Consider the following 18204-nt stretch of genomic DNA (forward strand, 5'->3'; position numbering starts at 1 on the left):
CGTGATAGCGAGACACGAAATGTGTTAGGGCAAGGAGATAAATTCTCTGCCTAGCGGAGAAACGGCGCTGATATCCAAGACGACGCAGCGACAATTGCGATTAGTATTCAGATAAAAGAGCCACATAAATAGTAGGTGACCTGTTTCTGTTTTATCTTAATATTAAAATGGAATATGGTTTTCTTCAGTATAGGCGTCACAGGAATCGATGCGAAGTTAGTAAAGGTTTATTAAAATTCTAGTTTCTCATATTCCGCAGTTAACAAATGTGTGTCTGAATCAAAATGTGGCCATACTTCTTATGATGATAGCTCACATGAAAGACTTGCGAAATCGCTGAACCGAGCGAGGTGGCGCAGTGGTTAGCACACTGGACTCGCATTCGGGAGGACGACGGTTCAATCCCGTCTCCGGCCATCCTGATTTAGGTTTTCCGTGATTTCCCTAACTCGTTTCAGGCAAATGCCGGGATGGTTCCTTTGAAAGGGCACGGCCGATTTCCTTCCCAATCCTTCCCTAACCCGAGCTTGCGCTCCGTCTCTAATGACCTCGTTGTCGACGGGACGTTAAACACTAACCACCACCACCACCGAAATCGCTGATGCCATGAGGACATCTAAAGAAAGAGTGCGGCACAGCCTGCAAAGGAATCCGACGTCGAATATTTTCGTTAGTGTTTGTGTCTTTAAAAAGAGACTTTCAGTTACTGTGTGCCGCAGTTTATCAGAGTAGACGATGACTGGGATGAGTGAGGAATCACGTCGTACGACTGATGATATTTTTAAAAATATCATGAATCCGATATAACGATATTTTTAAAAATGCCATTATTGGCTTTCGTTATACCAGGAAAAATATCGATGAATCGACGGAAAAAATATCGACGTATCTGCCTATAAAAATATCGGCTGCACATTGTAAATATACTGCCAGTTTTAGAGCTGTACATTCAAGTATCGATTTATTATTAGTTAGTCTGTATATTAACAAGTTAGCCGGCTGCCTACCCCCCTTAGTGCAAGAATTGAAAGTAGACGACGCACGTTCACGCTTGGCGATAGCCACTTTGCAACGATGGTAACACTGCATGTAAGTGACACAAAACAGGTGTCGAATGGGTCCGTCGTTCGGTTTCGTCACCTATCAGATTTGTCCAGAGCACTTCATGTACACTTCACTGTTTTTTTTTTTTTTTTTTTTTTTTTTTTTTTTTTTTTTGACAACGGCAGCGACCTAGCAGTTGTAGTGTCAAAATTATGTGGTGGTGCTAAACGTTGCAGTTTCCGTTGGTAGCGCCGTTTGCGTCAGCATTTCCCTTGACACGTTTCCGTCCATCGGAAAGACCAATCTTTTCATTTAAATTTTTGTTCATCATTTTCAGCTTCTGTTTTTGAAGAATGCCGATGTGAAGAAACCAGTTGCGTTAAAAAACGAAAAAATTGCCACTAGTTGTATAAAAATTTTTTTTAACGCAACTGGTGTGTTGTTTCTTCACATCCGAAACCTTGTTATTCCATTCGTACCGCCCCCCCCCCCCCTCCCCCAACCTCAGTGCTTCTTCTTTCGTGCCATATATACTTACCTCAGGAAATCGTTTCTGAAATTATTTGTATGGAGTGTAGCCATGTATGGAAATGAAACATGGACGATAAATAGTTTGGACAAGAAGAGAATAGAAGTTTTCGAATTGTGGTGCTCCAGAAGAATGCTGGACATTAGATGGGTACATCATGTAACTAATGAGGAGGTAATAGAATTAGGGAGAAGAGGAGTTCGTGGCACAACTTGACTAGAAGAAGGGATCGGTTGGTAGGACATGTTCTGAGGCATCAAGGGATCACCAATTTAGTATTGGAGGGCAAAGTGGTGGGTAAAACTCGTAGAGGGAGACCAAGACATGAACACACAAAGCAGATTCAGAAGGATGTAGGTTTCAGTAGGTACTGGGAGATGAAGAACCTTGCATACGATAGAGTATGCAGCATCAACCAGTCTCTGGACTGAAGACTACAACAAGAACAACATACTTGCTTCATATAGTCAGAGAGAAAGACTGGACGTGATGAAAGCTGGAAAAGTAGTAAGACACCTTCACATATAATATATAAATTACAGATGAACAACTTCAAATATGTACCGAAAATTGTGAAAAAATAATACAAAATGAAAATAACGGTACTCGGTATTGATATTTTGATACTGATGTATCGATATATTGGGGCGGAAAATATCGATACAGAGATATTTTATCATCTGTCCTAGTTTGGTGAATGCCTCGAGAGCCTTACCTGCAACAGCGAAGTATGGTGGAAGAAGAAGCCGGCCTTGTGACCTAGAGGTTCTAGGCGCTTCAGTCCGGAACCGCGCTGCTGCCACGGTCGCAGATTCGAATCCTACCTCGGGCATGGATGAATGTGATGTCCTTGGATTAGTTAGGTTTAAGTAGTTCTACGTGTAGGGGACTGATGACCTCAGATGTTAAGTCCTATAGTGCTCAGAGCCATTTGAACCATTTTTGGTGGAACAAGCGTTAACGGTATTGGGGTGTATTTCGTGGTTAGGGTGTGGTTCCCTAATGGCGCTTAAGAGAACACTAACACATTTTACAGTATTTTTTATTGCGTGCAGAAGAGGAGCAGTTCAGAGAGATGATTGTATTAGCATGACAATACACCCTACCTTAAATCAGCATCTTTGAGACAACAGTCTGGGACACTAACATTCCTGAAATGGACTGACCTGCCAGAGTTCCGACCTGAACACAAAAGAACAGAATGGGACGAGTCAGAATGTCGACTTCGCTCTCGGGTACAGCGTCCAGTATTACTATCTTTTTTGGTTTCGTGTCTTGCCCTTTCTCCACAGACAGTTCACTGAAAGTGTCCCCAGCAGAGTTCAAGCGCCGTATTAATGAGCAACAATAGGTGTCCGGAGCTGTTGATCAGATAGTGTAGCTTTAAATAGCGTAAATGATGGACGTGAAATGACAATCTGATGAAGAATATCGTCGTTTGTTCGTCAATAGGCATTCACGATAGGCGATGATAGAATAGCTGACGAAGGCATTATGAAACCTACAGTGGCATAAGGCAGCTGGATGAAATACCGGCTCATTTGGAATACCATGCATAAACAGTTCGGCCGATATAATGCTGGTGAGCCGCCTGCGTGATCTTGCTACACACGTGAGACGAACCTGGCTCAAAAATTTTCCTTTCCCCTCTTGCTAAGTGATTAAAATCCGATTGTATGCTACTGCAGTTTTTTACAGATACAGATTACATAAATTGTATCATCCGAAAAAAGTCTGCGGTTACTATTACTATTTTCTACAACGTCATTAACATAAAACATTAACACCAATGGTTTCAACACATTTTGCTGGGGCACCCCTGAAGACATTTATGTATGTATCTCTCCATCTAAGATAACGTGATGCTTCCTTCCTACCAACCAATCCTCAACCCAGTTACAAATTTCGTTTGATATCCCATACGACAGTACTTTGGATAATAAGCGTAGGTGTTGTATTGAGTCAGACGCTCCAAATCGAGAAATACTGCATCGACCTGTCTGCCTTGATCTGTGGTTTATATTATGCGACAGGAGAAGAGTGCGAGTTGAGTTTCACATGGTCAATATTTTCAAAATCCATGCTTCTTGGCATGGAGAAGGTCATTCTGTTCCAGATATCGCATTATGTTTGAGCTCAAACTATGTTCTAAGATTCTACACAAACTGGATGTCAAGGTTATTGGATGGTAGTTTTGTGGATAACTTCCACTACCCTTCTTGTAAACTAGTGTGGAGTTCTTCCAGCTACTGAGCATGGTTTTTATTCAAGGGATCGACGGTATACTATCGTTGAAACAGGGACTAACTAATCCACAAATTTAGTGCAGAATCTGATAGAGATTCCTTCAGGTCATGCAGCTTTGTTCAGCTTTAACGATTTTCATCTGTTTCTCAACGCCACTGACACTAATAAGAATATTACTTATCTTTGCTGTTGGATTTTCCTTTGAAAAGGAACGTTTGAAAACGGAGTCCCATTTGATGAAAACGCAACGAAAAAACTATGCAATACAGTGCTAATTACACTGAAATACCATTACCAATCTTTGTTGTTATTCTCGCAATAGAGATTACACTGTTTGATAGTGTCAAATTTACTCAAGGTTACTTTAAGCTTCCTGGTAGGCGTGGTGACTTAAGGGATTTTACAATACTTTACGCAAGATATGGTAGGTTTCGAACGTTACAGATTCTTGCAGTTTTTTTATGGGATTATAGACATTCCACATCCGACAGACCTCCAAGCACACGTTCTTATACTTTAATTTCGTCTGAGCCGCCTTATGTTTCAACTTCCACTCATTCGTGACTGAGACGTCGATTAAAATTCACAATATTTCATCTGTCTGGTGTACAACATTATTATTATTATTGTTGTTGTTGTTGTGGTCTTCAGTCCTGAGACTGGTTTGATGCAGCTCTCCATGTTACTCTATCCTGTGCAAGCTTCTTCATCTCCCAGTACCTACTGCAGCCAACATCCTTCTGAATCTGCTTTGTGTATTCATCTCTTGGTCTCCCTCTACGATTTTTACCCTCCACGCTGCCCTACAGTACTAAATTTGTGATCCCTTGATGCCTCAGAACATGTCCTACCAACCGATCCCTTCTTCTAGTCAAGTTGTGCCACAAACTTCTCTTCTCCCCAATTCTATTCAATACCTCATCATTAGTTATGTGATCTACCCATCTAATCTTCAGCATTCTTCTGTAGAACCACATTTCGAAAGCTTCTATTCTCTTCTTGTCTAAACTATTTATCGTCCATGCTTCACTTCCACACATGGCTACACTCCATACAAATACTTTCAGAAACGACATCCTGACACTTAAATCAATACTAGATGTTAACAAATTTCTCTTCTTCAGAAACGCGTTCCTTGTCATTGCCAGTCTTCATTTTATATCCTCTCTACTTCGACCATCATCAGTTATTATTATTATTATTATTATTATTATTATGTACTGACATACAGTGAAGCTCCAAAGAAACTGATATAGGTATGCGTATTCAAATACAGAGATATGGAAACAGGCAGAATACGGCGCTGCAGCTGCACAACAAGTGTCTGGCGCACTTGTTACATCGGTTACTGCTGCTACCAATGGCAAGTTATCAAGATTTAAGTGAGTTTGAACGTGGTGTTATAGTCGACGCACGATCCGTGGGACATAGCAACTCCGATGTAGAGATGCAGTGTAAATTTTCCCGTGCAACAATTTCAGCGAATCTACGTATCAGGAACCCGGTAAAACATCACACCTCCGACATCGTAAGAACGGGACCAAAGACGACTGAAGAGAATCGTCCAACGTGACACAAGTGCAAATTGCTGTAGATTTCAATGCAGAGCCATCAACAAGTGTCAGCGTGCGAGCCATTTACAGATTTAAAGATTACACTTCGAAATGACCTAGTAGATAGTGTCGGAAGTTCCATGCGGCTTTTCGCGGATGATGCTGTAGTAGACAGAGAAGTTGCAGCGTTAGAAAATTGTAGCGAAATGCAGGAAGATCTGCAGCGGATAGGCACTTGGTGCAGGGAGTGGCAACTGTCCCTTCACATAGACAAATGTAATGTATTGCGAATACATAGAAAGAAGGATCCTTTATTGTATGACTATATGATAGCGGAACAAACACTGGTAGCAGTTACTTCTGTAAAATATCTGGGAGTATGCGTGCGGAACGATTTGAAGTGGAATGATCATATAAAATTAATTGTTGGTAAGGCGGGTACCAGGTTGAGATTCATTGGGAGAGTGCTTAGAAAATGTAGTCCATCAACAAAAGAGGTGGCTTACAAAACACTCGTTCGACCTATACTTGAGTACTGCTCATCAGTGTGGGATCCGTACCAGATCGGGTTGACGGAGGAGATAGAGAAGATCCAAAGAAGAGCGGCGCGTTTCGTCACAGGGTTATTTGGTAACCGTGATAGCGTTACGGAGATGTTTAATAAACTCAAGTGGCAGACTCTGCAAGAGAGGCGCTCTGCATCGCGGTGTAGCTTGCTGTCCAGGTTTCGAGAGGGTGCGTTTCTGGATGAGGTATCGAATATATTGCTTCCCCCTACTTATACCTCCCGAGGAGATCACGAATGTAAAATTAGAGAAATTAGAGCGCGCACGGAGGCTTTCAGACAGTCGTTCTTCCCGCGAACCATACGCGACTGGAACAGGAAAGGGAGGTAATGACAGTGGCAGGTAAAGTGCCCTCCGCCACACACCGTTGGGTGGCTTGCGGAGTATAAATGTAGATGTAGATGTAGATGAACAACACCGATATGAGCACTCGGATCCGAAGGCTCACTCGTGTACCGTTGATGACTGCACGATACAAAGCTTTACGCCCCACTTGCGCCCATCAACACCGACACTGGACTGTTAATGACTGGAAACATGCTGCCTGGTCGGACGAGTCTCGTTTCAAATCGTATCGAGCGGATGGTCGTTTACGGGTATGGGATTATATTAGTACTTGTTCCATAGATCATGAATACGACACTTCGTAATGATGTGGAACGTGTCAGGTTAATAAAAGGTGTCTATACAAGATATTACATTACACAAAATATTTCATGACACTCATTATTATTTTATTTTATTTTTTTTTTTTCCTTTTGTGGGGTTGGACCCTGCATGTCAGCAGAGGACTGATCAAACTGCTGAAGGCTCTGTAATGGTGTGGGGCGTGTGCCGTTGGAGTTATGTGGGATTCTTGATGCGTCTAGATACCACTCTGACAGGTGACTCGTACGTAAGCTGATCAATTGTATCCATTCATGTCCATTGTGCACTCCGATAGACTTGGGGAATTCCAGCAGGACAATGCGACACCCCACACGTCCAGAATTGCTACAGAGTGGCTCCAGGAACACTCTTCTGAGTTTAAACACTTCCGCTGGCCACCAACCAACCCCCCCCCCTCCCCCTCCCAGACATGAACATTATTGAGCATATGTGAAATGCCTTGCAGCGAGCTATTCAGAAGAGATCTCCACCCCTCGCACTCTTGCGGATTTATGAACAGCCCTGCAGTATTCATGATGTCAGTTCTCTCCAGCACAACTTCAGACATTAGCCGAGTCCATGCCACTTCGTGTTGCGGCACTTCTGCGTGATCGCTGGGGTCTACACGATATTAGGCAGGCGTATCAGTTTCTTTGGTTCTTCAGTGTATTTAACGCATACCGTAAATTTAATTCACTGAGTATATCTACATAGGTTTAAAAGAGGGCACAAAATCCAGTTTGTTGTCTGGTGAACTAAATGCATAAATAAATGGACAAATAAAATGCTTTTTTGTTGCTGCGGTATGTATGCTATTGGGGATAGTGTCAGAATTTTTTCCCGATCGGTCTCAGTAATGTTTCTCTCAGTTCCAAGTAGTGTATAGCTGTAAACAGCGCAACTTGTAACCTTATATGCACTGCTGATGTCATGTCGGCCTTGGGAGTATTAAGTGTGAGAACTGTGAGAAACATTTTAACAGTTGCAGCAATCTGAGGTTTGTCCTAACGTTAAGAATGTAGTATTTTATGGAATGAGGCGCATGCGTGCCGACAGTCAGCCGCGGTACTCACGATGAAGTCGATGTCGTCGTAGCCGCTGGACAGGAACATGGGCTCGTAGCCGGCCAACCCCAGCGAGGCCAGCCACTCGCCGACCGGCGTCTGCACGCCGCCCGGGCTGTGCAGGCCTGCAACCCACCACAGACGGCGCACGCGCTCTCATCTTTCCACTCTATCATCTTTGAGTCGTTAACGGCAGCTAATACATTAATACTATTCCATATTAGTATAGAAAAGCGAGAAAGAAAAATATCGTGTATATAAAAAAGAATGACCTTATTTTCGAGTCTAATACTTACAGAACTTGGGTCATGCCGGCGAGGAAATGTGTGGTGAATGACTGGATGTCGTTTAGAGTTTCAAAGAATCGCCGATAGGTGCCAGTTCATACGTCTATTTACTCAGACTGAATCAGGATGGCGTCCACTCAACAGAATGCGTTTTGTGTACTACAGTTTAGCAAGAGTGAGTCAGTGATTACTGTCCGACGTAAGATTCGTTAGCGTTTTAGGACAGATCCGCCTTTACCAAAAAGCTTTCGTCGTTGGTATCGCCAATTTGAAGAGAAAGAATGTTTATGCAAAGGTAGGAATACAGGTCGACCCTGCAGTTCTGATGTAGTGGAAATAATAACTGTCTTGCGAGTCCTGTGGCGACAAATCCTTAATCCGTCCCACCCTCTGTTATGCCAGTCCCGCCTGGATGTCCGCCCCCCCCCCCCCCCAAATTCTATAAGTCCCTCCAGATCCTCGAGCGCCATGCAATCCGCCTCGCCTTCCGTATAAGCCTCCTGTCCCCCATGTGGAACCTCTATGACCTGATTCCTCTCCCTCATCTGCCCCTTTTCCTCGAACATGTCCAAGTCCTCTACACCCCCCCCCCTCCCCCGACTTGATCCACTCGTCCTCGGGTTGCTCCTCTCCTCTCTAACCGCCGCCCTTTCACTGTTATATTCCCCCTACCCTCCACCTGTACACAGTTCACCTCCTTTCCTGAGGTGGCTTCCATCAACTCCCCCTCCTGGATAATGTCCTCTCTCCCTCCATTTATCCCTTCTATCAACTATTATCCTCACCTCCCCCTACCCTCCCTCTGTCATTTTCCTTCTCCTCCCCTTCCATCCTAGTTTTTCTTCTCCACCTACCCACTCCTTGACTCCATTCTCTCCCCCCAGGTCCTTTTTCTTTCCCCTCCACTGCCCTCCCCACTCCATCTCGCGTCCGCCTTGCCCCCCTTTTCCTGTGTCCTCTACCTCCACCGACTCCCCACTTTTTTCCTTTCCTCTCCTGTCCCCTTTTTTCCTCTCATGGGTCCGAGTCCCCCCCCCCCCCCCAATCTGCCGCCGTGTCTCCTCTATAGTGCTGTTTTAAGTGCGTGTCTAGTGTTGTGCATACCCTATCAGTGTTGTTAACGGACACCATACTGCCACTAGGTGTGTTTTAAAACTGTTGTGAACAGGTACCAGACTGTCGCTGTGTTTTATAATTGTGCCTGTCTATTTACTATGTGTTTTAATCAGCATCACTGACCCTTTGTTTTTATATTCTCTTCGCAACCTTTCGCCTTGTTCCAGTTTTAACCAGTCACCGTTTTATCGCCTGTTTTTATTTTTATATCTCCTAATTCTGTTTTTAACTTTTTTGTAGGCTGCAGAGCGGCATATTTCACTGCTGCCAGCCCCCCCCCCCCCCAAAAAAAAGGGAAAAAATTTGTGGCGACGTTTTGTCTATAAACCATTCAGATTACATTAGTGCAATTTCGAGTTGGTGACTCCAACGAAACTCTGCTGAAAGACTTGGAAGACGACAGGTTTTTATCATGGTTAGTTTTCAGCAATGAAGCTACATTTCACATAAGCGTTAAAGTGAATCGACAAAACGTTCGCATATGCGGACTTCGGAACCCTCATGCAATTATTGAACATGAAATAGACTCGCCCAAATGAACATTTTTTGTGCCATTTCTTATGAAAACGTTTATGGTTACTACAAGGTGTACAACTTTTCTTTCGCCGTTTTCTGCCCAACATTTGAGGCTTTAATGAAACAAATTGGTTACATATGTATCATTCGAAGCATTTTCCTTCGCTGGCCACTACATTCTCCCATCTTCCGGGCAGTGTACGAATTCCACGTCGAAAAAATTGTTCATCTTTTGAAACGATCCACAAATCGATCCAATTTGTGACTTCTTCGTGAGCTCGGAAGTGTTTGTCAGCCAGGCCATGCGCCATTGATCGAAAAAGGTGATAGAGGGAGCAATGTCTGGAGAATACGGCGTGTGGGGCAGGACTTCCCATTTTAATGTTTCCAAGTACATTTTGACCTCTTTTACAACGTGGGGTCAAGCGTTGTCGTGCTGCAAAATCACGTTATCGTTCCTCTCGCTGTATTGCAGCCTTTTGTCTTTTAATGCTCTGCTCAAACGCATTAATTGCGTTCGATAACGAGCACCTGTGATTGTTTCACTTGGTTTTACACCTCATAGTACACCCAATGCAGAGCATGATCTTGGAGCCGTGAATATTCGGTTTGGCCGTAAACGTGGAAGTATGGCCGGGATATATCCATGATTATTTGACTTTAGGCTTATCGTAATGAACCCATTTTTTGTCCCCGGTCACAATGCGATGCAGAAATCCCTTCCGTTTTTGCCTCTGAAACAACTGTTCACAAACACACAAACGCCGTTCAACGTCTCTTGGTTTCAGTTCACACGGGACCCAAGTTCCTTCTTTCTGAATCATGCCCATCGCCTTGAGACGTTTTGAAATGGCTTGTTGTGTCGCTCCCACTAATCGTGCCAATTCTTCTTGAGTTTGAAGCGAATTTTCACTCAGCAATGTCTCCAATTCTGCATCTTTGAAAACATTCTCTCTTCCACCACTATGCCGGTCTACGACGTTAAAATCACCGTTCTTGAAGCGTTGAAACCACTCACAACACGTTCTTTCACTAATACGTACTTCAGAGCATTCGATGAGACTCATCCGTTGTTTTCTTCATATTGAAACGAAACAGTAACACCACCCTCAAACTTCCTGACGTCTTTTAGCTGTTTCTTTCGATCGCTACGTACTGTTGCCGCCACCCATCGGCAAAAGGCGGAAGCAAAGTTATATACCCTGTACGTTTTTCAGCAAAAAGTGACTGGAATGATCTTCGAAAGTCAGTGTCTAATGAAAACCACCTTAGCTGTATTATTAGACATTTAGCCTGTTACGACCTGTTTCATTCAAAGAACAACTTCAGATTGCCGCGTTGTGCTAAAGCTATGACAGAAATGGTCTGATAGTCGTATGCATTGTTAACATTGGCCGTAATATGAGTGTCACCTGCGGTGCTCAACGCGATCAAGATTATTTCGTATGCTGCTGACATAGCTTTAGCGACAACTTGGTTAGGACTCTAATGACTTCACATCCCGGCAGGATGGGGCTCCACCACACTAGCACAAAACTTTACGATAGTTCCCCTCAGTGATACGCTGCCTCAAGCTGGGCAGGGTGCACGAGATGTGGGACACTGACCTACATTCTTGGCCTCCAAGATCTCCAGACATGCCCCCATAATATTTTGATATTTTTCGTGTGGGCATGTGTGAAGAAAAGTGTTTTCTTCCCCTTGAAGAACATAATAGGAGCAGCAGTGACTTCTGCCAACCTAGATATGTTAATTGAGTTTTGGTGAACTGATCTATCATCTGTATGTGGCGGACAATAAAGTATTTCTAATGACATAGCTAAAGCTATAAGATTTTTTTATTATTTTGCAGTTGAACTCTGTTCTCTTTTACGTTTCCATTAATAAATACGAAGCTTTTTAATCGGTGGCCCGTATTAAGAAAAACTTCCAGCCCAGACGGCACAGGGGGAATCTACGGAATCTCACGAATCCTGTCATAGTCTCTACAGCTTTCAATAAAAGTCGATTGAAATTTTATCTTCCCATTAAATGAATCAACAGTTACACACTGTCTAAAACATTTCGTAACCTTTTTCTCTCAATCAATCAACAGTTCTCTGGAAATATGACTCACACAGTCATTTGTACAGAACAGAACAAAACTGAAAATATTGATAGTCATCTATTTGCAGAACAACTAAACATCAACTGCAAATAAAAACTAGAGAAGAATGCACCAAACCTCTCACAGAGAAGATGAGATTTTAGGGGAAGAATTCTTTAGCTACTGAAGTTCATTCTTGCTTCTCAGTTGGACAAAACGACTTGTGACGAATTAGCAAATCAAATGAGACTGCACGGAATAGTTAGCAATCTCTCAAGCCTAGCAACTGATTTTCTAGCATGAAACGAAAATAATGCTGAATGTGCAAGTAACTATACCACTCGGATGTGCCAAAAGAAGCATAGTCATTGCCCTGAAGGCTCACTAGGAGTAGCAAAGGAAGTTGTTTCACGAACATTTTCCTTACGTGAATGTAGAAATTTTTATTCTGCTATTGCAATTTCGGCGTTTTGCCAACATCAAGTACATATAAATATTCCACGCCATATCACGGCATATATATAATAACGGCAGCCTTATAGTGTTGCATCGCACTTTATAGGAATGTGGGCTACAGAAGCGGCTGGTGTGGAAGCGGTTAACGCCAGCTAACAAATTTTGTCAGGCCCATTGCAAGTCCGAGTCGCGCTCGGTCTGCGTGCATACATTTGCTGCCGGAGAGGTTGCCTAGTGGCAGGCGTTGGCATGAAGTCGGTGCTCTTCATCGCCGTTGGATGAGGCTTCTGAACAAGGATTCCTATTCTCAGTTTGCTCCTCGGGAAACGCTAAACGGGCGGCCGTAGTTGGTCCGCATAGTCTAGGTACACTTTGTGCCGATACCAAGTAATTCTGAGTTCTTAAATGATGTGTCCCGAAGACTATCCATTTTCTTTCACAAACTGCTATTCAGTTGGTTCAAATGGCTCTGAGCACTATGGGACTTAACATCTGAGGTCATCAGTCCCATAGAACTTAGAACTACTTAAACCTAACTCACCTCAGGACATCACACACATCCATGCCCGAGGCAGGATTCGAACCTGCGACCGTAGCGGTCGCGCGGTTCCAGACTGAAGCGCCTAGAACCGCTCGGCCACGCCGGGCGTCTTGTTATTCGAAAAGATGGATTCTGTTCAATTAATTTTTGTTTCATGAATTATGGATTGGATGCAAGTAATCTACACACATATGGAAAGAGGAAGTTCTAAAGTTCATAGGCTGAGATTTTGTGGCACTTGACACAGTGAAAGTCGTGCCCCGCTCGGGAGACGGCACGATGTGCCTTTATTTACATATACGTCGCAGAACATACACGTTACAAAATGTACTGTGACACCTCTCCTTTCAAAGACGTACTTTGGCTTCGACGAACACATCTATATATGTTTCTGTTGTCAAGGTATCGTCGTGACTACGGTAGCCATGCTAGCTGGCGAATTAAAACAGCAACTCATTATACATTCAGATGGTGGAGTCGTTGCAATTTTGGAAACAATTGTTGTTTTGTCTTTCTTTGAAGTGATAACCTGCCAAGTTCATATTCATTATTTACATATCAGTATGCATTACGAAAATTACCTAACGAGAAGCTCATCCAATGGTAAATAAGAATGCTGGTTGTGTTGAGTATGTTCTAATTTACGCGAAAAATTACAATTCACTACCAGAAGAGTAAACGTTCTCCTTTGCACTCCAAAGTAACTCAAAAAATGATAAAAACACCAGCAGGAACGTTCCGGTACTAGACCAGAATATACTTCATCTGCATACTTCATTTGAAGACAGTCTTGTTCTGAGAAGAAGTCTCCTAAATGACTAGCTTGTATATTTTTGTATTCTTTATAGACAATTAAGTCACCTTTTAATCCTTTTTCACATGTGTCAGTGTTTTCTATGTTTCTCTTTTTATTATTATTCTGAGTGATAGTTTGTTTTACCAAATAATCGACATGTTTTGAATATTTATTTTCTCGTTTCATACTTGATTTGTAAATTATTGACAATGCCAACTCACTCCTGACAGAGCGCTCTTATATACAGTAACATCGGATTTTTCATACTTCCATTAAATAATCAAGAACCGTCCCAGAATGTTTTAGAAACGCGATGGTGAATAAAAAAAAATTGCATTTGGCAAAGTGCGAACCACAGCTTACAATTTCTTAACTCGACGGCTCTACCCGCTACACCACAGCGATGACGTATAAATTATGACTCTGTACTTTTGTCATAGATCACGTGAAACCTTTAACTGCCGGTAAGCCATTACCTGATATGTTACTGCGACAGATTGTACCCTTTCGGTCACCTCTTTGAAAGCTCCTCAATGTGCTGGTGTTTTGAAACAGCATTTGTTCAGAGGACATAAATTATAATATAAAGCACACCAAATCCGAGCTTGACGAAATCCACTACGGCGTCTCCGAGGATCTTCCGCCAAAGTACATCTCTCAAAAGAGTGGAGCCGCAACACCTCTCACAACACACAGTAGAACCCAGTATTCCGATCTAATTGGGGGTATGGTCTGTTCAGATTAGGAAATGTTCGGGTTATCCGGAAAAAAAGCTACTGAATAGTGTAACCAGAAAAAAGTTAACGTAGCTTAGCGTTGTCAAAATGTGGCAGTGTAGTGACATAAGGAAGTGCCAATGTTGCGAATCCCACGCACAGTACTCTACCAAATGGTTCAAATGGCTCTGAGCACTACGGGACTTAACTTCTGAGGTCATCAGTCCCCTAGAACTTAGAACTACTTAAACCTAACTAACCTAAGGACATCGCACACATCCATGCCCGAGGCACGATTCGAACCTGCGACCGTAGCGGTCGCGCGGTTCCAATACTCTAACACAATGCAACTAAATAACGGATCACATACATTATTGTTGCTACCATGTTCAGAGGTGGAAAAGCACAATTTTTTAGGCTGCTGTTAACGGATATTCTACGTACAGTATACAGAATAAATTGGGTCAACTTACAGAGTACTGTGTTCATGCTTTTCGTTCATAAATTAACACTGTTCGTATAAAACAGTTGTCATTCCGTACAGCACAACCTCAACCAAACGAAAACATAGTTCCTGTACATTAAAAGAAAAACTGGAAGTGCTTAAGTGGCTTAACAGTCCTATGTAACTGGCTTTTGAATTTGGTGACGGGAACGCCACAATCAGTTACTGGAAAAATTCGGAGGAAAACTGAAAGCTTCTGCAACACAACTAGCGAAAACAATACAGAACAAAGCCACAGTTCCACCGTGACGAAGCGACTTTCTTGTGGTTTACGAGGGAAAGACCAAAAGGCGTTCCTGTTAGCGGTACGTTGATCCAAGAAAAGGCGTTGCAAGTAAAAACATTATGAATGGTAACCGAGCATTTACTGCCAGCAAAGGTTGGTCAGGCCAGTCAAAGAAGAAACAGGGATACAACAGTTAACATAAGTGGAGAAAAAATTATGAACCGATGTTGACGCCGCATAGGCATTCTTAGACGAGTTTGCAGACTTGATATCATTAAAAAATTACTCATTACATCTATTTTATAGACCTGAGGAAACTGGAGTGAATTTCAAAGCACTCCCTACAAAAAGTCTTGCTTAGAAAAGAAGAGTCTTCTGCTCCAGTTTTTAAAATGAATAAGCAACGCCTTAGTGCTTACAGCAAAGCCGCGGCAACAAACAAATTACCGTTCATGGTAACTGGAAAATCTGCGAAGCCACGAGCTGTAAGTGACGTGAATATGAACGCTCTCCTTGTTTATTACAACAATCAAAGTAAAATTTGGATGATCAGAGTTCTGTTTAGTGAGTGGTTCGAGAACCAACTGCCGGCCGGGGTGACCGGGTGGTTCTAGGCGCTATAGTCTGGAACCGCGCGACCGCTACGGTCGCATGTTCGAATCCTGCCTCGGGCATGTATGTGTGTGATGTCCTTAGGTTAGTTAGGTTTAAGTAGTTCTAAGTATAGGGGACTGATGACCTCAGAAGTTAAGTCCCATAGTGCTCAGAGCCATTTGAACCATTTTTTGAGAAACAACTTGTTCCCTCTGATAGAAGATTCGGTGCAGAAAATGGACTGCCACCTCGAGCCCAACTTTTGACTAACAGTGCTTCATCTCATCCTTCAGAAATTCAGCTAGTGAATGGAGACATCAAAGCATTTTTTATTCCACCAAATGTAAACTCTATCTTGCGACCGGTGTGTCACAAAAAGTAAAGTTCAATTACAGAAAAATGCTTCTATAACTGCTCCATCTTATAAAAAAATAAAGAAAAAACATAATAATAAAGGATGTCATCTACTGCTAACTGAATCTTGGTGCAATTCGAACAAACATTTAAGACAGACATCGTGGAAGAAACTGTGGCCAAGTCTTGTGTTTCAAGAAACTCCATCCATTCCGGCTTCAGAAAATAATGATATCCTTCAGCTCGTACGAAAAAGCGCGGGGAACGAAGATGAAGGGAGACGTTGCCTTGAAGAATTAATAGCAGTTGATGATAATGGTAATCAAGAAATGAGTGCTGAATCTGTTCTCTCTATAGTCCAGAATCAAGCTGATGACAACCATGAAGACGAAGACAGTGAAGGATAAGACACCTCTAAACATATTGTGTCACTTTATGACGTTGCAGATGCCCTTATATTGCCATTACGCTACATAGTACAGCACATCATTGGCCCACCAACCGACATGATGTTAATGCAATGCTGGCACAACACCGCATTATTAAGCGGCTTCAGTTCTTCACGATAAATGAAGATGACCGATTTTGCAAATTACTTTAAGTAAAAATTACAGTTCCTCTTCATAGCCGGCTGGAGTGGACGAGCGATTCTAGCCGCTACAGTCTGGAACCGCGCGACCGCTACGGTCGCAGGTTCGAATCCTGCCTCGGGCATGGATGTGTGTAATGTCCTTAGGTTAGTTAGGTTTAAGTAGTTCTAAGTTCTAGGCGACTGATGACCTCAGCAGTTGAGTTCCATAGTGCTCAGAGCCATTTTTCCTCTCCATAAACCTGTAATATAGTATTGTAGTTACCAGTGCGATAAGCGTTTGGGTTTTGATAAATTGTGTTTCTATAATGAGTTGTTCAGTTCTACATTACAATAAAATTCTTTCTTTGTACTAAAAATGAGGTTTTTATTTATTGTTTCCAGTATTCCGGATTTTGTTTCGATTATCCGAAATTTCAGATCTGCGGTGTTCGGATTAGCGAGCTTCTACTGTATATGAAAATTTAGCACCAGGCCTAGTGATTTTTTCCTGTGGCGGCAAAGAGCGTGCTAGGCAGCAAAGCAGCCGACCACAAGGCAGAAGGACGGGAGGAAGGAGTCTTAATGTGTGACAGCGGAGTAGCCACAACTGAAGCCAGCAGTGGGACCGTGGGCAGCAGCTGGCGGTCAACACTTGGTGACCAGCGTCGGACGCACGGATGGCAAGCTGTCCGCTGTTGTTTTTGTCCCGGAGTACTTGGTCCCTGAATTGGTCAGCGAGCAGCCGAACCGCCTAGGTTGATGGGTCTGTCTTGGAGACTGACAAAACGATTGAGCGGATCCGTATGCAAGAAGCATGGGTCAGTAAGTGTAGTCTGGCGGTCCGCTAGCATGCTGGGCAGCAGAGAAACCGCGTAATATTGGAGCGCGTGCCTGGGGAGGCGATTGGCCATTAGCTGTTGGTAAAATATGATAGCGGCTTCGAATGTATCGAAGATCGCAAGGTAGGTAAGTGCGAGAATTATCGCACAATCAGCTTAACACCTCATGCATCCGAGTTGCAGACAAGAATAATATTAGTTTGGCTGTAGGAAAAGTAAAGGCACCAGAGAGGCAGTCCTTAAGTTGCACTTGATAATGGAAGCAAGAAAAATAATGACACATATGTAGGATTTATCGATCTGGAAAAAACGTATTACCACGTAAAATGTAGCAAGATTTTCGAAATTATCAGAAAAACTGTGGTGAACTATTAGAAAAAAATGGGTAATACACAGTATGTACAAGAACTAAGAGGTAACAATGAGAATGGAAGACCAAGAACGAATTGCTCGGATTAAAAACAGTGTAAGACTGGGCTGCATCCTTTCACCCATGCTGTTGAATCTCTACATCGAATAAGCGATGAAGGAAATGAAAGAAATGTCAAGGGTAGGATTAAAATTCAAGGTTAAACGATATCAATGATAAGATTTGCTGACTTCATCACTATCCTTAGTGAAGGTGAAGAAGAATTTCGGATCTGTTGATTGGAATGAATAGTCTAATTAGCACGGAATATGGACTGAGAGTAAATCGAAGAAAGACGCATGTAATGAAAAATAGCAGAAATGAGAATAGTGAGAAACTTAACATGAAAACTGGTAGTCACAATGAAGACGGAGTAAACGAATTCTGCTACCTTGAAAGCAAAATAACCCATGACTGACGAAGCGAGGAGGACATGCAAAGCGGATTAGCACAGGCGAAGATTGTATTCCTATCCAAGTGAAGTCTACCGGTATGAAACATAGGCCATAATTTGAGATAGAAATTTCTGACAGTGTACGTT

General features: G+C 42.8%; 1 protein-coding gene across 1 annotated transcript in view; it reads right to left on the reverse strand.

Annotated features, from left to right (window-relative positions):
* LOC126199565 (ankyrin repeat and SAM domain-containing protein 1A-like) overlaps positions 1 to 18204 on the reverse strand; it is a 131009-nt gene that overhangs the window by 90602 nt on the left and 22203 nt on the right. Inside the window, exon 5 of the mRNA XM_049936487.1 lies at positions 7661 to 7766. Coding sequence (XP_049792444.1) covers positions 7661 to 7766 — 106 coding nt within the window. The remainder of the gene's footprint in view (positions 1 to 7660; positions 7767 to 18204) is intronic.

Source organism: Schistocerca nitens, chromosome 8 (assembly GCF_023898315.1).
Source record: "Schistocerca nitens isolate TAMUIC-IGC-003100 chromosome 8, iqSchNite1.1, whole genome shotgun sequence".
In the NCBI taxonomy this organism is placed as follows: domain Eukaryota; kingdom Metazoa; phylum Arthropoda; class Insecta; order Orthoptera; family Acrididae; genus Schistocerca; species Schistocerca nitens.